This window comes from Fusarium phalaenopsidis (assembly GCF_050370095.1).
Source record: "Fusarium phalaenopsidis strain FUZ10S chromosome Unknown contig_32304, whole genome shotgun sequence".
NCBI lineage: Eukaryota > Fungi > Ascomycota > Sordariomycetes > Hypocreales > Nectriaceae > Fusarium > Fusarium phalaenopsidis.
In genome coordinates this window covers 195,561-216,197 of record NW_028145404.1, presented here as the reverse complement: position 1 = coordinate 216,197, position 20,637 = coordinate 195,561, and the positions used below count along the sequence as shown (strand labels likewise).

At 54.3% G+C, this 20,637-nt stretch overlaps 5 protein-coding genes across 5 annotated transcripts; 1 reads left to right on the top strand and 4 right to left on the bottom strand.

The window, feature by feature from the left end:
• LRP88_09397 (WD40-repeat-containing domain protein) lies at positions 1-3,248 on the bottom strand (the record flags this gene model as incomplete). Its single annotated transcript, XM_083245883.1, has 3 exons — positions 1-108; positions 160-2,811; positions 2,904-3,248. 3 exons carry the CDS (start codon positions 3,246-3,248, stop codon positions 1-3), a joined length of 3,105 nt encoding a protein of 1,034 aa, XP_083096996.1.
• Positions 3,249-5,884: 2,636 nt separating this feature from the next.
• On the bottom strand, positions 5,885-8,351 carry LRP88_09396 (uncharacterized protein; the record flags this gene model as incomplete). Its single annotated transcript, XM_083245882.1, has 3 exons — positions 5,885-5,913; positions 6,162-7,237; positions 7,288-8,351. The coding sequence occupies 3 exons, from the start codon at positions 8,349-8,351 to the stop codon at positions 5,885-5,887; spliced, it is 2,169 nt and encodes a 722-aa protein (XP_083096995.1).
• A 1,513-nt stretch (positions 8,352-9,864) lies between these two features.
• LRP88_09395 (thioesterase family protein) lies at positions 9,865-10,870 on the bottom strand (the record flags this gene model as incomplete). Its single annotated transcript, XM_083245881.1, has 2 exons — positions 9,865-10,715; positions 10,771-10,870. The coding sequence occupies 2 exons, from the start codon at positions 10,868-10,870 to the stop codon at positions 9,865-9,867; spliced, it is 951 nt and encodes a 316-aa protein (XP_083096994.1).
• Positions 10,871-11,164: 294 nt separating this feature from the next.
• On the bottom strand, positions 11,165-12,172 carry LRP88_09394 (arylamine N-acetyltransferase 3; the record flags this gene model as incomplete). The annotated part of the gene is made up of 1 exon (XM_083245880.1): positions 11,165-12,172. One exon carries the CDS (start codon positions 12,170-12,172, stop codon positions 11,165-11,167), a length of 1,008 nt encoding a protein of 335 aa, XP_083096993.1.
• Positions 12,173-13,418: 1,246 nt separating this feature from the next.
• LRP88_09393 (uncharacterized protein) lies at positions 13,419-16,625 on the top strand (the record flags this gene model as incomplete). Its single annotated transcript, XM_083245879.1, has 1 exon — positions 13,419-16,625. The coding sequence occupies one exon, from the start codon at positions 13,419-13,421 to the stop codon at positions 16,623-16,625; it is 3,207 nt and encodes a 1,068-aa protein (XP_083096992.1).
• Positions 16,626-20,637: the final 4,012 nt, after the last annotated feature.

Here is a 20,637-nt window from a genome sequence, read left to right as displayed (position 1 = left end):
CTAAGTTTCATCCTCGATCATAGCTCGGACCTCGGGCTCGTTGAGCAGGATACGCTTGCCAAGTTCCTCCGGGGGCTTGCCATCTCGAACAGCTCCAAAGTCGAGAATCTGCATCATGTTAGTTACTCTTCTTCAACACTATGGTGGACTTCAACATACCTCGACATACGTCAGCTGGTCCCGCTGGACAGCAGCCACACATCGTCTCTCGTCAAACTTGACCTGCCAGACGCCGCTGAGATCGCTCAGCAGGTCCTGGACACACTCGCCAGTTCGGACGTCCCACATCTTGACCGTCTTCTCGCTGCCGCTAATAACTTTGCGGCCATCGTGCTGGAAACAGGTGATAGCCCCAGTATGTGCCATAAGAGTATTACGGCACCTGCCATTCTCGGGGTCCCAGATACGAAGGGTTGAGTCTGCTGCCGCCGATACCAGTCGCTCATCTCTGAGATCAAGTAGACCGACGAGCAAGCTATGCCCCTCAAGTGTGTACAGGCAAGCACCTGTAGCAAGATCCCAGATTTTGACCAGAGAGTCCATCGAGCCCGAGATGCATCGGTTGCGTTCATGGTCGAGAACAACCGAGTACACCTTCTGCGAATGTCCGTGGAGAACGTGAAGAGACTCGCCAGTGCTGATGCGCCAGACGCGGACGGTGCTATCGTAAGATCCACTGACGAGAGTGTCGCCATGAGCAGAGATGGCTCGGACCGAGTGAGTGTGGCCGGCGAGGACGCGAATGAAGTAGGGGCAGTCCGACTCGTGAGCCGGGGGCCCTGTTTGGATGTATCGACGAGACCCGACCTCTGGAAGACGCCAGACTCGAAGCTGGCTGTCTCGGGAACCGGTGATGATCAGAGGCTTCTCGGGTTGCATAATGGGGCTGCCGCTGGAATCTCTGCCCGTCTCGGTAGGCATCAGGATCTGCAGGCAACGCACAGTGCTAGTGTGTCCATAGAAGACCTGCTGACAGAGCCCCCGTTCAATATCCCACACGCGAACAGATCGATCGGTACTACCAGAAACGAGCATGTTGCCTTCGTACTGCAAGGCCCAGACGCCACCCTCGTGGCCCTCTAGCTTCTTGCGGAGCTTGCCAGTCTTGGTGTCGTAGATGTGAATGAGGGTATCGTCACTACCCGTGATGATCTTGTCTTCGTCGAACTGGAGGCAAGTGATGACGTGACGGGGATGAGCAGCAAACGCGACGTGCCCGGGCTTTACCTCGCCGCTGGTCCAACTCTTACGGATCATGTGGTGACGGCGGTACAAAGACTTGAAGAGGTGCAGCTCGCGGAGACTGGGCAGTCCAAGCTGGGGGTCAGGCACGGCTGCGGCTGCGGCATTAGCAGCAGACAGAGGGCCCTCCGACTTGTGCTGTTTGGCCTCAGGCTGGGCCTTGTCGTCACGGGTCACTGCCTCCTGAGCGCTGGCGCGTCGCTTGGATCTCTCGGCAGCCGAATAAGTGTTGAGAGCTCTCTTCCGCTTGGAAGCCCGCGACTTGGAAGCTGTTTCCTGTCGGAGATTTCGAGTGAGCTCGTGCTCAGTCGAAGTCAGTCGGTTTCGCATGCTTAGGTCCTTCTCGTAGCCAGAAGCGCCAACAGGATCTTGCCAGCCCCAGCCCTGAAGGATGGCCTTCTGAAGCTCACCGGGAGGCAGAGTGTAGCCATCACGGTCAAACAGCTCCTTCCAGCCAGTTTCGTTTCGGTCGACAATGTTACGCCAGTGCTTGGAAACCTGGGCGGCTCGGCAGAGATCGCGGTGGTCGAGGTGGGACAAGACGGTGTAGCCAAGCTCGAGAGGCAGCTGTCGAAGAAAGTCGCACTTCAGAGCAGGGTTGACAGCGTTGGCAACAACTCGGAGGGTAGGTCGAGGACAGCGGCGAAGGAACTGGTACATCATGAAGGTCTTCATCTCGGTCTTCATCGAATCGAAAGCCTCCAGCAGAGTTTGCGTGTCGACCACAAGGGGTTGGCCAGAAGAATCGGTTCGGGCAAGGGCATAGTTGTCATGAGATTGGCCAGCGCGGACTAGGGCTGTCGAAGCACCGTCCTCGGTCAACTGTGATTCATCGACCCAGGTGGACGGGTCCGTGTGGGAGGTCTGGAAGCTGGACTGGGGGTCTTCCTCGTCTTGGTCGGCGGTGTGTAGCTGAGCGGCTGCAAGTGTCGGAGACAGTCTAGGACTAGGGAGACTGGCATCCTGAGCGGCAACAACGTCGATACTCGGCCGGGGGTTGAATGGTCTTAGCGGCTGGTGGAGAGATCCATCGACGTCAGCGAAAGGCTCAGCGTCGGCATCAGTAATCGGTGGGGTGGCCACATTGCTGCTGAAGACTGTGTGGGAGTCGCTCTCTACAGGGCTGGTGGCCTCGTAGTGAGGGCTTTGTGCGGACGACGATGCCTCAGGCGAGTGATGTCGTTCGAGATGAAGCGATCGTCTTCGAGCTGACCGATCAGCTGCTCCAACGACTTCTGATGTATCAGGAGTGGCCAGGAAGCCTGAAGAGCCCCGGGGTAATCTTTCTGTCGGATCACGGCGGCTGGAGCTGTGGGCGATGGAGCGTCGGAGCTTATCCGACACGGCGTTGAGTTGGGTGGATCGGGCAGGTCGTCGAGAAGGGTTCGAAGTCGGAGCAGAAGAATCGGGAGATTCGATGGGACTTGTCCGAGATGCACGAGCACGGCGAGGGTAGCCTTCTGATGGAGACTGGGATCGATGCTTGGGTATCCGGGTGAGGGGAAGGTTCTCTTGAGGGGACTCAGCCTTGAGGCTTGGAGTATATCGTTCGTTGGTATACCGCGTCATCTGCAACGTGTTAGTGGCGCACTTTGTGGTGAGGTTATTCCATTTTCCAGGCAAGCCACCGTCCAAATGAAGTAGGACATCGCAAAACGTACCTGCTGGCCCATAGACCGCTCCTCTTCGTCGTCATCTTCGATCTCATTCGTTCCAGGCATGTTGTACGAGAACTGAATCAGCTCGGGAGGTGTAGGCTTCATGGCGAGCGGATATTCTTTGGTATCGAGATTCTCGAGAGGGACGGGATCGCGAACAAATACGTGGGGGAACTTTCGGGTGAGGCGAGTCGTGGTTGTAACGGTCTTTGTCTCGACACACTCGCTCACTTCGAGCTGGAAGCGACGAGAGCGGTTCTGGGAGCCTTCCGAGATGTTCACCGAGACTGTTTGCGTAGGTTTAGGATGCCGAGGCTCGAGGGCCTGGCTTGATGGTGAGGGTGTCATGGTTCGTGTTTGTGCAGATGTTTGTCGTGACTGGCACGATCGGGTTGTCGAGTACGCGGCTCGGCAACGTGCCTAGATGGACAGAAAGGGTAAGTGAATGAACTATCGTCAAAATCGACAAGCTTGGACGATGAAGAAGACCCGGGAAGATCTAAAACGTTTGCCGTGCAGCGTGGAGGTGCGTACTTGTATGTGTCAGGTTGCCAGTGGTAGGATGGCAATGAATGGCCGACCAACGGAGCGTCTCACACGGGCCGACGATCGAATATGTACCGTGAAATGCGACCGATATCGAACACGTCGACTATGACCGGAATATGGGATCGAGGTGACCCCAAAATGCGCGAGGGACGAAGAAGCTTCTTCAGAAACCGGGGGGCAAGCCAGATATCGACCACGATGTCGACGCTGGGAGGCTCCGGAGATGAAAGCAGGCCTCGGGGCCCGGGGGGCGAAGAAGGGGACCACACGATCAAGATGTGGAACCGGGGATATCGAAGCCGATGGAGAAGATCGTAGGGAGGACGGTCGAGGGAAGGGTTGGAGACGGGCTCGTCACACGCGTGCGTTGGGTTGCGTGCGCGAAAGGCTGGGAGGAGAGAGAAGGGCAAGGGCGAGCAGAACAAGGGAGCGGTTTGGCGAGGCAGGAGAAGAAGGGGAAAGAAAGAAAAAAGGGGAGAAGAAAACGACAAGAGAAACCACGAAGGACCAACCCAATTTCTGTCTGTCCTGTCCTGTCCGAGCGGGTTCGTGAGTTGCTGACAGAACGAGGCTTTGGTGAGAGGGAAGATCTGGTGGTGCAGGCTGATGTGACGGAGGAGTTGGTCTCTCTCTGGGTCTCTGGTCGATGTGGGTTTGCTTGGTGGAACTGGCACTGGGAGGCGTGGGGCTAGGTCGTGGTAGGTCTAGCGCAGAGAGGGTACAACAAGCACCGCATTCCCATTCCCCTCTGAGAGGCGGTTCTTTCACAGGGTCTAGCCTGACGCTACGGGGATGCCATTGGCTGGGAGTGCAGCTGCATTCAAGGAAGGGGGCCGAGAGTCCACTGTACTGGCACTGGCAGTGGCCATGCTGCTCCGCACGTCTTCCAAGGGGTTTTCCTGGGCAGAAGAGGTACCGGTACATTTCAAGGAAGTGCCCGCCAACTTTTCCCTACGGGCTGCCGACTCGCACGCTGCAGGGCCTTTTACTCAATGACAGTGGCCTGTCGTTTTTTTCTACCAATACGCAGTCCAGTCTCTGATGCAGGAGAAGGAAGACGCGACAGGGTTCGGCCAACAAGACGCACCAAGCCTGGGCATTTGCTTCGTAAGAAGCCCGACCTGGGGCTCGGTTAAGGCTACGATACGGCTACGGCCGAGACTCGATTCCTTGGAAGTAACTTGGCCGGGGATTGATTTGGGGTTAGTCAGCTTCAAACCCTCGATTCCAGACGGGGGTATTTTGTGGCTGCAAGTGGCTGAGTCTTTGTCGATCAGAAACCTGAATTCTTCCGTAGAACAAATTGAATGGATCTTTGTTCTTCCAAAGAGGGGAGATTATCGTTTTTTTTCTTCTTCACAAAAGAGGACTCACATGCATTCATTTCTCCCCTTTGAGATGGAAATCTCCGTTTAGAGAGTGCCCTGTGCCCTCTTCGGCAGCGCCGCTTTTCTTTGATTGTGGCTTGTCCCGATTCAGACCACGACGGGTCTCAAGATCTCTCTTCCTTTTCCTTTTACAAAATAAGTAAATTCAGAACTTCATTACACTGCCCCTTCACGTGACCCCCTCCGAGTTTCACCAGTCCCCCGTATCCGGGTCGGCGGCGGGGCGCAGTGCCGTTCTGAATCCGGGGAGGGTTTATATTAAGACACAGAAGGCTTGTCTGTGGGGATTGGAGATGGGAACAGGGAGCCTCAATCGACGCGCTCAGCTCAGCTCAGCGAGACTGTAATTACAAAAATCGATTTGCTGTCATTTATCGACCAGGGAGAGAATGTCAACAGATCGACATTGCACGAACCTGAAACCGCCTCCTGGCCTGTCAACCCTCGCTTTTGTCCCATGATGGAGACCCGGTCTGGTAGGGCTCTTTCCAGGGCTCTGGTCCGACGCTCCCTGGTTCCCTGGTTCGTCTCGTTCCTCGGCCAATAGCCCATTCTGTCTCACCGAGCACCGATTATCTCAAGGGAATCTTGTTCCCCTTAGAAAAGCCTCCCGTGCCCTCTCCCGCTGGCCATTTTCCGTCACTAGGATACCTCGGGAATAGCCCGGTCCGGATCGGCGCCCGTCTTCGGCCGCAACCGATTTGGCCGCTTCTCCGCCACATGGCCTGTCGTCTGCTTGGAATTTCTTTTTTCGCCTCCTCACGTGCCCTCATCATGGGTTAGTCAGCATCATCCTCATGACCAGAACAGGCATGCCGTCGGCGGAACCGAGTCGCCGCACCGGACCATCCATTTCTTTTGGCGAGTACCGTTGCGCGTGGCCCGATGGAGTGAAGTTCTTGGATGTGAAGATGGCCAGGCAATTTGATCCTTTGGAGTGTGACCTAGGCTTGCTTATACCGTGATGATCAACCGGAATAGTTACATGCATGCCATCAAAGAGTGACTTGCCATCAAGGCGTGTCCACGCAGTGTACCCCACATCTTTCATCCCGACTTGACGTTATGACGATGCCCTCAGAGACATGATGGACGACTATTCACGAGCAAGAATGGCCATTTATACCATTGACTCATACCGTTGATACTAGGTCAGTAAAACATCGCTTTTGCCAAACACATCCTGTACTCAATAATATCTACACCCATCCCATCATGCCAAATGCTATATATGGTATCCAATATCCCAAACAAATGCGCTCCCAAATCCAGCCCACCCAAGATGCAACCACGCCTCATGAGATATAAACCGGCATTCGACTACCCAACAGTTCCCCCTTGCTCACCTGCACGTCTAGCTTGTTAAAGTCGTGCAGCATCAACCAGCAGATCATCCGGAACATGAGCGTGCACCACACGTCGTCATGTGACACCTCCTGGATGCTCAACGGGAGGAGGCTCTGCTTCTCATGGTCCTCTGTCAACGCCACAGAGTCACCCGCAGCGCTGCGGGGCCTCTCTGCCAGGGACGACCGTCCGTTCGGGATGGATGTTGTCAGCGGCGGCGGTACCTCGTTGACCGTTTGTGGCGGCGCAACCGGCCGCGTCGGGGAGGGCCCTCGCTCAGTGCCGCGGATGCTGCTCGCCAGGGTTTGTCCGGTGCCTTGTCTCCGGAAGCCGTATCCTGGAGGAGCTCCAGCGGGAGGAGCGACGAGGCTCGCCCTTCGGTGGTCCGTTGATCGTGTTGCCCGGCTGATGACGCTGGGACGGATGACGTAAAAGTAGACTTCCATGAAAATGTGTTGTCGCTCATCCGGGCTGGCTTCGTGCATGTCCTCAAACCCGTTGGGTGTGACTCTAGGTTGTCCGTCCCGTCGCGAGCCTTGTACCAAGGGGCTCCAATCGGCATGTAGAGAAGAGTTGTCTGAGCGGTCATCACCGTTGAGAAGACGGAGCACCTCTTGGATGTGAGACCGCAGAACATCTTGAACGATTTCTCGACGTGCCGTCTGCACCTCCGTCTCGTGGCCGGCCTTCCCTAATTGAAGTTCTGGCGGCGGTGTCATGGCGTCAGTCTCCTTGGCTGTCAGAACACGGTCGCAGTCGTCGATAGCTTCGTGGAGTGCCTTGAGCAAGCACATCTTCTTCCTGAGGTCCTGGTCCTTGTGGAGTTCCAGAATGTTTTCAGTGTGTTTCCTGATTCTCTCGATAAGATTCATATTCCGGTGTACTACAGGCAATCCTTCAGGAACCAGGTCCCGATACGCCTCCATCACCTTGATGAGTGACACTGAACGCTTGTCCCAGCGATCCGGTGTCGGGTTCGGGATATGAGTGTACATGGTGTCCTTGATGTGAAACGTGCGGCTCAACATGCCCAGAATCTCAAACGACACTGAACTCGGTTAGAAAAGGTCATCTGTGATGGGCACCATGACTTACCAGGGAACAAATGCGAAGTATGCTTTTCAGGGTCCTTGAACGCCCTAACAGCATTGTTGTTGCATCCAATGCGAACCAGAGTCTGGGAAATTTCCGCCGGAGTTGCCAGCTGAAGGAAAGCCAAGTTCTCAGGATCATCCTCAGGGAACCGCAGGCGTCGTTTGTCCAGCGTCACGCTATAGATGGTCGAGACGTAGCCAAAGCAGAGCTCCTTGACCTCATCGACTGGAATCACTCGGTTGGCTTCGAAGCGACTCCTGCCGTAGATGCTGAAAGTGAACATCAAGCCAAGATCGGCAACCTTTTCTCCCAGGACCATGAAGCCGTTGCCCTCGGCGCGGTAGCGATCGCGCTTCCGGTCAAACTCTTTCCAGTAAATGCCCAGAGCAGCAACCATCTCGACAAGATGGCACATGGTAGTTGTAGCGTACGGGCGAGCAATGGTAGAAGGCATTGTATCCCAGCTCTTGCGTTTACGCTGAAGAGCCACTGTCAATGTATGGGCATCTTTCAAAGTGGGAGGGTTCTCGGCGAGGTTGTTCAGCGGCGTCTGGTCAGTGGGAGGTCCGATCTGCTTCTTCATCTCGTCGTACTGGCTCTTCTGCCACTTTTCTGACTCGTGTTCCATGCGCTGTACGGCGCTGAGGAGCAATGTCCAGGAAGCACGCTCGTTATCAGCAGTGTGAACGCGTTCTCTGGGGGTCTTTTGGGCATATTCGTTGCGCTCGTTGATATCCAGCTCCGACCAAGTATTCTCCAGACTCTGTTCGGTTCCGTCGAGGAAATAAATGTCGGCACCGAGAATAGGACCATGCTTGTTGTCCGGAGGGGAAACAAAGATGACGGGGGCCTCGAACTCAACCTCGAAGCGGAGCTCGTCCCAGGAGAAACGACGAGACTTGCTCAGGGCCCATTTTCCCATGACCTTTTCATTGCATTGAGAGTATCCGGCAGCAGAGGCGTAGTATTGTTGCATGACCTGCATGAAGGTCGCTACCAGAGCGACCAGGGAGACGATGAGAGCCACGATGGCCACAATGACCTCGGGGTCGTCGTTGGTTTTGGACGCCATGGTGTAGGTATTCGCAGGTTCCGGTTCGCAAGTCTGGTTCGATATCGAGGCTTCTGGCAATGGACGGCACGTTTAGGGGTCGAGAGGGTGCTGCTGACAGTCTGGGAACGTATACTGCAGCTTCAACGGTCGACAATGGGAGGTCCGATCTCGAGGCGCAAATCGAGGAGTAAAAGGGTCAAACCGCGACGATAGGGAAAAACGATTCGTGAAGCAGTCGTCGCGATGGCACAGCATTCGCAGAGCAGTACCAAGAGCGAGACCTGCTGAATATCAATCAAGGCCAAGCCATCATGCAGCAGCAGGGGAAAAAAAGTAGATTCAGGAGGGCTCCAGAGATCAACAGAAAAGAGAGAAGAGCGCAGAGCCTCGTTTGAACATCCAATTCTCCAGGTCCCCCAGCTTCCCAGGACACGGCCCGCAGAACGGAGCAGGGGGTGCCAGAGAAGCGCCACAAGGCTCAAGATGACCCAGGGCGTTATTGGATCGACAGGCTAATTGGGCTCCAGCTGTGTGCTGCCCTGGTTCGCAAACGGGCCGCACGGGGTCGAAGGTGCAGGGAGGCGGAGCAGCATATTGGGGTCCAAAGCTGCAGGAGGAGTCGGAGGTCGAGGATGAAGAAGGCAGAAGAGGCATCACGGCTGTGGCAAGGCGAGATGAAATTTGCAGTTGAATTGACCAAGGGATGAAACCTTTGACCTGAACACGTTCGTGACCCGACGGGATGACGTCGCAGCGGGAGCATCCATATCCAATGCGCCAAAGTTTAGCGGTTTGGCCCTGGAACGGATCCATTCCATCAGTGGACGCGGGGCTCGGGCGCTAAGTTAAGCAGCACCTCAGCCACAGCGCCCGAGTGGTCCACCAACGATAGACGACTTTTGGTGAACTTGATCATGGATGACGCCTCTTAACAGACGGGTTAAAGATCAGGTCATGCAGGGTTTGTTTATTGGTGAAGTATGACTCGCGAGATTGAGCGTCTCTGATGAACTCTCTGTCCTGCTCAGCATCCATGCTGCCTAGCCCATCGTTACAACGGCTTGCAACATGACTTGTCGCCAAGAGTAAGCCCTTTCAGCCTCTCAGCAAGTACCACACTCAAGCCAAAAAGATGGAAATTCTCTAACACTTTCATCTCCCAAAGACAAGGAAGAGGTCCTCGCTTCTGTAGGCCCCGGTCTGGCCCCCAATGCAACGGCGGCAAGCCTGCATCCATGATAGAGGCCGTCTCCAAACAGGGCACGTCTTTATCAGTGGCCCTCTTCTTCTGAATGGATGTCTTGTGCCGCGTATTGGCATTGTGGCTCAGCAATGTTTGCCTAGCTTTGATGGAGTAATTGAAGCGAATGTCTCAGCTCCTCTCCGAGACCTTCTTATGTTGTGTCAAAGGTAAGCTTAACTTCCCCTTTCACGTCTAAACCAGGCAGACTTCACAGACTCGGTGAGCCTTTTCACACACACTCATATGCAGCTGATGCCTAGAGATGGCCTCAACACGCAACGCATGTGTCTACAACTTGCCGCTCCGCCCAAAGTTCCGCTCCCCATCAACCGCCAAGGCGACATGATTGCTCAGCGCCACGACATCCCCCGCTCTATCAAAGATTACCACCTCGGCATCGTATCTCCCGTTCCGCATCACCTTGGCAGCCACGCGGATCCTCAGCCACTCCTCGCCCTCCTTTGGAAGCGCCTTCTTCACCTCGAGGCTCATGGTGACTGTCGGATACCAGAACTTCTTGTCAAACGCGAATCCTCCCTCGGGGATTGGTGCGTCTGGGTCCGTCGGTCGGAACGTCTCGACGAGGAGTGGCGGTCCTGTGTCGGCGACGTAGCCTAAAGATGAGGTTGTGAAGCGCTCACCGCTGGCCATGCGCATCCACAGGTCGTACGTAGCCGGGAGTGGACTCTGTTTCTTGGGCGTGTAGAGCTCCACATTGTCAAAGATGGGTAAAAAGTCCATGATGACGAGCTGTAACTTTTTCCAGTTTGGGTCTCCATTGGTTGAGAGCCTCTCCAAAGCCACCGGCGGAGGGGGCTCCTTGATCTCGAACCCCGTCGGTAAGGTAACGCCCTTTTCAAGCTCATGCCTCGTATTGGTGATGTACGCCACAACCATCTTCTTGGACTTGTCAGAAATCCACGGGCTGGCAGAAGTGAGGCCCTCTTGATAGAGTGTGACATGAACCACAGACGTGGCACGACCTGTCTTGACCTCCTCGACGACAAGGACAGCTGGCCCAGCGTGCGTCGCGTTGAGGAACTGCCAATGCCCCGCAAAGGGATCTGGCTGGTTTCTCGGCGTCAAATACGCGCTTGCGACACGAAGAAAGATGGACGCGACATAGCCGCCATTGGGAACTGTCAAATCGTAAGCTGCTGTAGATATGACAGTCAAACTCGTCGTGGCGTGTACCTGTTCCGACGCAGAATGGCTTGGTGAGATTGGCTGCAAAGGTGGTTGCATCGAGCTGCGTCACCCGCGAGTCTATCTCGAGCGATACTTCTTTTGTCATTTGTAGATATGTCACTGTGTAACGAACTATGTGATATGCAACTCGACTAGGAAGTGTCTGGCTGTATTTATCGTCTCATTCGGACCCGAATGAACTTCAGCTGCTCGACTCCGTTTGGCGTGATAGCCGAGCCGAGGCATCGCACCATAGGAGCGGGTTACAAGGATGCCGAGATCTAGAACCGACACTCTATTACCATCCTAGTTATACAATCTTGACTATTCTTACCTGCCTATCTTTATCTACGCACACTATACTCAGCGTAATCGCAGATGAAGCAGCACCTCTCCAATCTTAAATAATGGCCGCCGCAGTCCCCTTGATGGCCTCCCTCTCCGCCTCACTAAGCTCAAACTTGCCATGCCCAATAACGGCCTGAAGGAAATCGACCCGAGCCGCCTCAGACTCGAGCACCTTTTCAAAGACCTTCTCACCATTGCGCCTCAGCTTAGCCGTGTTGCCCTCGAGTATCAGCTGGCCATCCAGCGGAACATTCCTGCATTGGTCCGCGTTCAACACCTTTAGTGTACCGTTCTCATCGACGACTACATCCTCAGTGGTCACGAATCGCGTTGCGATTAGTCTCTGAACAAAGATGCTTGTCAGAGTCGTCGACGGCTTGAGGTTCATGATCTGGATATCCTCGGGGAGGAATTCGACGTCAGTGAAGCAGTACATGGGCGTCCAGTTGGCGGTAGGCTCCAGCTTCTGCTCATAAACCCAGAATTTGGCTTCTTGATTCAGCGCCTGAGGTAGAGGAGCGTGTCTAAGTCTCATCTTGGCCTGGCCCAGGTGGTCAACCTCATCCTCGGTACCGTCCATGCCGAGAGGGAAGATGGGACCGTTTGAGCCGAAGCCGACGTCCGCCACAAACTTGTTCCCGTGGACGGTGACGATGTTGACACAGTGATCGAATCCCCCGAATCTTCCGAGATTAGGATTGTACACCCTTGAGCCGGCCATGTAAGCGTCGAAGCCGAGGTTCAGCAGGATGGTGTTGAACAAGGTGTTTTGTTCCATGCAGTATCCGCCACGTCCCCGAACCACCATCTTGTCAAAGAGGAACTTTGGCTCGACATTGATGACGCGATGCCATGAGTAGTGCAGAGAGACGTTCTCAAAGGGAACACTTCTCAGGTGGAATCGTTGGAGGAGGAAGAGAGTCTTCAACTGCTCAGTCGGAATCAGCGAGTTCAAGACATCTCTGTCCAGGGTAGCGCGAGACTCCTGAGGCAAACGGATGCGATCAAAGTATTGGTCCAGTTGAGCCTTGCTCAGCTCGTAGTATTTGGAGTCTGCCATGTTGTGTAAATGCTTCTTTGCGTCTCTTGATGTCAAAGGAAGATCCTGTTCATGACGACACCTCTTGGATTAAATAGTCTCGGGCTCCATCTGAAGGCTTCTGACTTGTCCAAATTAGGGCGTGGCCAGAACAAGTGGAACAGGTTGCTTAGAGAGCTTCATTATTAATGTCCGTATTATATATATTGACAATCAATCACCTCTGCTTCAAGCCAAGAATTGATTCCATCGCTCCCATTCTCTCCCGTCTTGGCGCTGTCTCGTAAGCCGGGGAGATTTGCCCGACTTCCACCTTGATTCGCTGGCTGAAGTTGAGTTTGAGCTTACTTGTGTACCTGGACACGGTACTTGCACACCACGCACGCGTTTTGGATTGCGCATGAACGAACGAATATGGCTTTACTATCCTAGATTGAGAAAAAGGACAATGCGGGATATCACTAGGGAAGACAATATTTTATGAGTTTTGCAACATTTCTGTAGGCATCCTTTGGGGATCAAGAGTTGATGCCTTTGTCTTACCTGGGTACCCTTCCCACTATCCACCCAGCTTTTGGATGCTGACCGCTTGACAAACAACGGCGATGATTCACTTTCCCGATATCGGCATTCCCCAGGCCTATCATCTGGAGTGAATTGCTATGAAGCATCCATCTTATGAACTGAGGGTGGAATGATTGCTGAGCTTACCCTGTGCATCCGGACGTCATCCATCGGTGGGTTCATGGGATGGAGAGTGTTTGGCATCAGTCTCGCCAACAAAGAGGTTTAAAATGTAGCTTTGTATAGATGAATAACTGATCCACACTGTAAAAGCCCTCTATCTTTCCAAAGTCCCTTTGAGCTGATGCTGTCGAGATATTGCCTTGTGGTCTGCCCTACGAAACCATCTCCTACGCCAATCTGGGGTCGTCTCCACTGTAATAAATTAGCATTCAGCCTTACGGCCCCTAGAACGTTTCCCGTTTAGCGGGGCCAATGCCTGGGCTTCCTTGGATGGACCTTTGGGAACTGGTGAAAGGCGCAGCATAGGGGCTCATTTAAACCTTCCATCACTCCAAGGCCTCCGACTCACCGGCCAACTTGATGGAAGCTCGAACCGGCCTGAGTCACCGGCAGCAAACACCTTCCGACTAAAGGATGTGGAAATGAGCAGGCGCGGTCGAGGTGAATGTCAAGATGACTATAAAGACCTTCAGCCACTCCGTTGAGGAGTCTCTTGCTCTCCAGATCATCATCATCAACCATGGCCAAGACTCGTGGTCCTCACGACCTTTTGGTCGTCCTTGACGCTACAGCATCTATGAGCGAATTCATCGACGCCCTCAACAAGTCCCTTCCCGAGATCATCAGCTTATCCGCCCTCACCGGCTGCTTCGAGCGCATTGGCGTCGTTGCTTATCGTGACTACTGTGGCGGCGAACTCACCGAATGGTCCGGCTGGTGCTCTCCCTCCGGCGCCGTCTCCGGTCCCGACATCGTTTCCCAGGATGAGGTCCTTTCCATGGCTCGAGGCATCGTAGCTGACTCCGGTGGTGACTGGCCCGAAGCGACCAAGACTGGCCTTGCGCTGGCGTACCAGAAGATGCGAGAGGACGCCACGACCGTTATGCTCCTTTACACCGACGCCCCTCCTCATTTCGCGTCGACAAAGGGATCAAACTACAAGAAGGAGAAGACAGTGCTGCAGAATATGGACAGCTATGGTGGAACGGGCTTCCTTTTTGCCGATTGGGTATCGGCTGCTTCGACGCTTAGAACTGGGCCCAAGAAGGCCGTCGTCTTCTCCATCCTGAACGAATGCAATCCCAGTTCCTGGAGCGCCTATCTGTATCTGTCTGCTGTCACCGGAGGTGCCTTCTTCTCGGCGACTATCACGGCTGAAAACATCTCGCGGTTGACCCTGGGATTTCTTCTGACGTGGATGGGTGCGGGCAAGGCAGTTGAGGGAGACACCAGTGTCGCCGGCAGCATCAAGCATTACCTGGCCGCTGATGACATTCACAAGGCCAAGTCCGAGACGAGCTCGTTGCTCGACAAGTACTACGTCACCGGATATACTCGAGACTGCTCCAAGAAGCCAGTCACCACCAACATCAAGAACACTACACTCGCCCTCAAGGATATGCCCATACTCCTCAAGGCTCGAGGTCCCAGTGTACGCAACTTTGCTAAGCGCTACGTCGAGGACGAAGGTTACAAGAAGCTGGCTGTGGAGCAGCTCCGTCGCATCATCTCATCCAACGTGTCGGCTGTTTCGGTCAACCCCATCTTCGGCACCCTCTGGCGAACCGTCTGCAATGATCGCACCAGCGAACACCGTGATGAGCTAATCACCATGTTTGGGCTCGAGGTCAGTCGTATCGCGGATGCCAATGAAAAGGCGCGCATGAAGGCTTGGTTGGAGGAGTCTTACAACTATGCCGCCGAGATCCAGGAGCAGATTGCGGCTGTTTCTGAGGAGGATCGCTTCCCTCTGGTGTACCTGGACCCAACTGAGGATTTCACTTCAGCTCCTAGCGGTGAGGGCGAGGATAACCGTCCCCTGAACGAGTTCACCCGAGCGGAACTTCTCGAGATTGGACGGTCCTGCGACTACCGCATTCTCCGACGACTGAGCAAGGTCTTGACTCGTCTCAACTATGTCGACAAGAAGGAGAACCTCCCTGCTCATATCAAGGCCGCCGACCCCGCCGAAGTCCCTCAGATTCCTATGGCACTCGCGGATCCCAAGTATAACCGCAAGTTCTGGAAGATCTTGCTTCACGCAGTCCTTCCTGGTACCATGATCACCTCGCGTCCAGCCGCTGTGCTTGCAGCACTTGCTCTTCGGATGGGAATCGCTCCTCTACGCGAGGTGGCCGACCAGGAGCTCATGTCCTTCTCCGACAAGTGGAACACAATCGATATTCCTGAGACATGGAATACCGGATGCCTTGGTCTCTTGCTTGATGCAGACCGAGACTACGAGAAGCGAGTGTCTGAGGGCACCACGCAGCGCCCCAATGCAGAGGCGGTTATCCTGAAGGAGACGGACCGGAAGCTGTTCAAGACCTTGGTCGACTACAAGATGCTCGAGATGAACCTCAAGACGACCCTGCAGGCCAAGATTGGTTGGCGTCCCGAGATGACCAAGGTGGCTCTGGGCCCCGTCGTCATCTGCAAGACCTGCAAGTTCCCTCGCTCAGTCACCATGATGAGCAAGCGAGGCGTATGTGGATTCTGCTCTCTTAGGGCAACCAAGTGCCAGTGCCAGGCCTGCACCCGTAGCGAGGACTTTCAGGACCGGGTTAATGCGAACGTGTGCAAGGACCACGATGAAAAGTCTATGGGCACCTGGGTAGAGTGCTGTCGATCTGAGTGTCGAGCTCAGTACGTCGTCTACAACCCCAAGGCACTTCGCGTTCGTCCCAAGTGCTTCTACTGCCGACATAGTGATGGAAAGGGGACGGCGGGTGCAGCTCCGCTGGTTGAGTGCCACAAGTGTCTCAACCGAGTGATTTGGCCTGAGGAATATCGTCCCAAGAACCTGGACCTGACCAAGTTTGAGTGCTCAGCCTGCGCTTCCAACGTTGTCACCATCATCAGCCAGGACACTACAGCTCAGGCCCTTGCTAAGGAGAACGGTACCAAGTGGATCTTGCGAAACGATGATAAGGCCATCGCCGAGACCTTCAACGGACGGTCTCTGTTCTACACTGCGTCGCACTGCGACCTCGCTCACCTCCCTGAGAAGGTCGAGGTCATTCCCGGCCAGGACACAAGCTCCCTTACCATCGCTGGCAAGCTTGTGCGGAACCAGGACGAGGTCAAGGCTTCGTTGCAGCGCTGGGTTCTCTCTCGCCGCACCGAGGCAGGCGTTTGCAGTCTTTGCTTCTCTGACTTCCGAAAGGATTTCCTGAAGCGTGCCTGTGGTCGAAGTGGCTGCGACCAGCTGATCTGCAACGGCTGTTCCAAGGATTGGTATGGCATCAACGCCCGAGGACGTACCATCAATGTGGCGGCTCTCTCTTGCCCCTTCTGTCGACGTCGCCCTGCTCCCAAGACAGTTGCAGCATTTGATCTCACGCACCTGGGCGACCTGCGCAAGGCAGTCGACGACGCCGGCTCTTGGGTGTACGCCTGGTGCGCCGGCTGTGGCTTCGCAAAGCAGTACGTTGAGAGAGCATGTGCCGCCGGTGCTCCCCCGGAGCTTGTCGACTGGCGATGCGACGACTGCGCCAAGGGAGAGAAGAAGCTAGCCTCGAGAGAGTGTCCTGGCTGCGGAGTTGTGACGCAGAAGGTTGGAGGCTGCGACCACATCACTTGTCCTTGCGGAGCTCACTGGTGCTATGCTTGTGGAGTGCAGAAGGAATATAACATGATTTATTCGCATATTGCAAAGGAGCATGGGGGGTTGTTTGTTGAGGGTGACGACGATGAGGAGGACTGGGTGAATGATGAGTATGCCTGAGGAGATACCGGTTATGATTGAGGTGAATGGCGTTTCTAGTTTTTAGCATTCATAGCAATGATTACTGGGTCTCGTATTTGTCTATCTTATCTATCTCTTCCATCGGCTGTATGGTCTCCGCGTATCCGAGCCTGATTCCCATCCATCAGCGGCGTCGTCCATTGCCGCCTGGGATAATACCTTATCCAGTTCCCAAGCCATAGGCTGACCTTTGATAGCCCTGAGACCTTCCTTCCTAACTTTGAGAATGCTAGACGATTATGTGATTAGCAAGCATGTGAAGGATCGGTTTCTTGAGAAGCTTAACCCACATGGCCTGCTTCCACTCAACACAAACATCCAATTTGTATTGCGCCACCACCTTCACATTTATATGTAACGATGCCGGCCTGGTGCTATGGTCACTGGGCCGACCCACCAGCTGAAGAAGCGCTCACTCTAGGCGATGCACATTTCAGCCCATCCTTGGCGCTGGCACCACCATGCACGCCGCTCTACTACTCGGTTGCATGCTTGTCATCAGTTCAAGTCTGCAAGGCGTTCTGCAATGAGTACCAACCTGACCAGGCACGCTGGTGAAAGAAAACAGGGCCAGCCCTCACACACAATCTCTATGAGGCGAGCGGTCTTGTAATCTTTCACGCGCATGCCAGGTAGCTATGGCCGGAAGCGCCTAACGCCAACTCCTTAAGAGACGCAAGCCACCTCAACGTGCCTCCACCATGAGTCTCCTTCAACATACAAAGCATGGCTCGCAGATTGCGTTGGTTCTTCTGGGCCCTCATCTCCGGTGCAAGGGCCGACGATGGCGACGATGGCCTTTCCGACTTCTCCAACGACCTGGCAACCGATCTTGCTCCCCTCCTCACACTGTTTGGCGATGCGATAACCAAGCAGTACCTCAGCGAAAGCACCTCATTCCTCGATTATCTCATTTTCGCCATGGGACCGATCGGCATTCTGACCGCCATGGTGTCCACGATACGTGTATGCGGTCACTCATCCTTTCGTGCCTTTATCGGAAGATCACAAGAAGGTGAGGCTATAGTAGAGGCCGAGCTTTGCACGTCTACGAGCCGAGATGTATGCGAACTCTTCAACCGGGGCGGCATTGCCCGTGTTTTGGGCCGTCCCAACGTGCTCGAGCTTGTCTACACCCCCCGAATACCCTGGCCTTCATGTGACCATGAACAAGTTCACGGCGGCAGGTCGTTGAACCTATCTCGCATGTTTTTCGAGAGGGCTTCAAGATCCGATTCGTCCATTGGCTGGGAGAGAACCACAGGAGTCAAAGATAAGGCTCCGGCAGAGGAGATTGTCCCCAATCCCAACCTCTCTCTTAACGTGGGCATTGTTAAAAGACCAAGATGGGTATGCGTTGCTATAGCTGTAACGGGGATCGTCCTCCAAGCCGGCGTCTTGGTCCTCGCTGGCGTAGGTGTCTGGGTTTTCGGATGGAATCTCAACGGAGGCCGCACGTCAGTCACGAAGCACTATGCACCAGTCATGTTCATAGCTAGAACAATTCTCATGTGTCTTGGTCTGTGGAGCTGTGCATATCTCATCGGTCAGACCACGGAAGAGGTTCGTTTTCAACGCTGTGAGCCATACTGGACGGATAAGGATCACGGAGGTAACCCTTGGACCCTGATGTTCCTCGACTCAAGACCAAAGCCACGACTCTTCTGGCTATAACCTGGCCCGCAAGTCATTGAAGATCAAAGTTTTGACCCGTTCGGCTACGTCGAGGACCCAGCAAACCCAATCCAGGTTTGGACGTCATCTAGAAAGGAGTTCAACGACGCCTTCGAGTTCAGGACCTACTTTGCTGTCTTAGCTACGCTAATCGGGTACATTGCCCAGTTCATTGGCCTCCGTGGCATGAAGGCTTGGGTATCCCTTGCACAGCTTGGTGTATGCATCATCATGGGTATCCTTCGGGGATGCCTTAGGATGCAAAGGCTCGACAAGAACTCAAACCAGTTAGCTGACAAGCTCGACATTGTTTCCGGACATGAGCTGGACTGGCTTTCGTACCAGATTGTGCCGCAGGAGCTTGAATGGACCATCAATGCGCGCTCCGCTCAAAGCCTTGCGAAGAATTCTGGTCATGATGAGCATTCAGCACCGGCATCGCGAACGTCATTTGACCGCAATTCAATGGAGAAAGATGCAGTCTCACTTCATCATCTTTTCAAGATTCGAAAACGCCTCACCCAGTTGACGGGCCTGGCCTCTTCAGATGAGATCCTAAACTCCAAATGTCAAAGGTGGACAGACGAATTCGTCAAGGTGCGCGCAATGGCACGAAAAATGTCAGCGGCCATCCTCCAGGTCGCTGAGAAGCACTTGTTCAAATCCGCCAATCTTGAATATCCCATGTTGATTCCCATGGTGGCTTATAACCCGCAACGGAACGATCATTGTCGGACCGAGCTATGTGTTCACTTGCGAGTAACGACCACGCCGGGACAGGACGTCTGGGAGTTGGACCCGGCCGAGCTGGAAGCAATTTTGAGTCTCTGGCTGTGGGCATTGGTCGATGACCCCCCTCCTCAAAGACTATGACACAGAGAAAAGAAACCACGTGTCCGTGTCTAGGATACTCTCTTACTCCGGACCTGGAGAACGTGGAGGACGACATTGCCAACAGAAAAGCAGAGATAACCTTTTGGTGCAATACCTTCTACACTAAAGAGGAGCGTATTCATTTGGAAGGCCAGCCATGGTATAGTGCCAGGTCTCTGTGGGTTAGGGAGCTTGACGGGCACGCTCGCCAGCTGCAAGAGGGGACCGCCACAAGCATGTCTCCTTGGCGTTACTGTGGCTGGGCTTCAGTCTGCGAAAAGATTCAACCAGGATGTCAGGGCAAGTTCCGGGTTGTGGACACTCGAATCCTGTCTGGAGATACGCCGATGCACCTCGATATCGTCGCCCAAGATCTCTTGACTGTGCTCCTCGTGTCACTGGCCCGTTACATTACTTTTGACCAGACAAAGCTCGACATAGAAGGTGGCCTAGTACGCCCAAGCAATCCCACTCTCAAAGATTTGGAAGATGCCTTCACAGAGTGCGGTCTGTCGGATGCGCGGCTGTGCATCATTCCAGCCTTACGAGGGCGACTGCCCCTACCTCCGCCCCAGGACCTTCTGGACGCGATACTTGACACAGTAGATCGGGGAGCATACATTTATCGGATATATAGTTCCCTGGGTGTTTCGTGGTTGAAATGGAGCTGTGTTTAGTTCAACTCCCTGCAAGGAGAAGAAAGCAGAGTATTTGAGCAGGCACAACGGGCTGTGGGGGAAGTCTCTCGCACCGCTCTCAGGATTCGCCTGTGGCCTTACGCTATTCTTGACGACATATTTGCCGACTCTGCCGGTTCTGTCGACTTGGTTGACTGGATGCATCGCACTTACAGTGATCGAGCCAGGGTGATTTGGTTGTCCGTGAGATCTTGGAGTGCTACCGGGGCATTGAGCAGAGGCTTCAACAAGTCCCCGGGACGAAAGCATATCCGGGACAAGACGAGAATGAAAAGAAAGAGACCTATCTTAGCCTCTGGCGCGCCCTCGAGGATGGCGATCGAACGGAGACTTTGTACAGGCTCTGTTTCATCGGCCCAGAAGCATTTCGTTCTGACACTCTACGGCCAGCCTTGTCGCTCGCTGTTCGCAATGACTGGACGGAAGTCATCAGAGACATACTAAATTTGAAGACTAACCCGAATATTCGAGACGAGAATGGGAGATCTGCAATCTCGCATGCTGCCGAACTTGGGTTTGAGTACCATCTCAAGACCTTGATCAGACATGGAGCCGACTTGAACCAGCCGGACAACAAGCAACAAACTCCGCTGTACTATGCCGCCCAAAATGGACACGAGGGCGTTTTCAATATTCTGGTCGATTACGAAACTGTTGACATCCACAGGACAAACGAAGACGGCCACAATGCACTATGGGCTGCCTCCAAGTATGGTCACAAGACCATCATGGAGGACCTCTTGAGG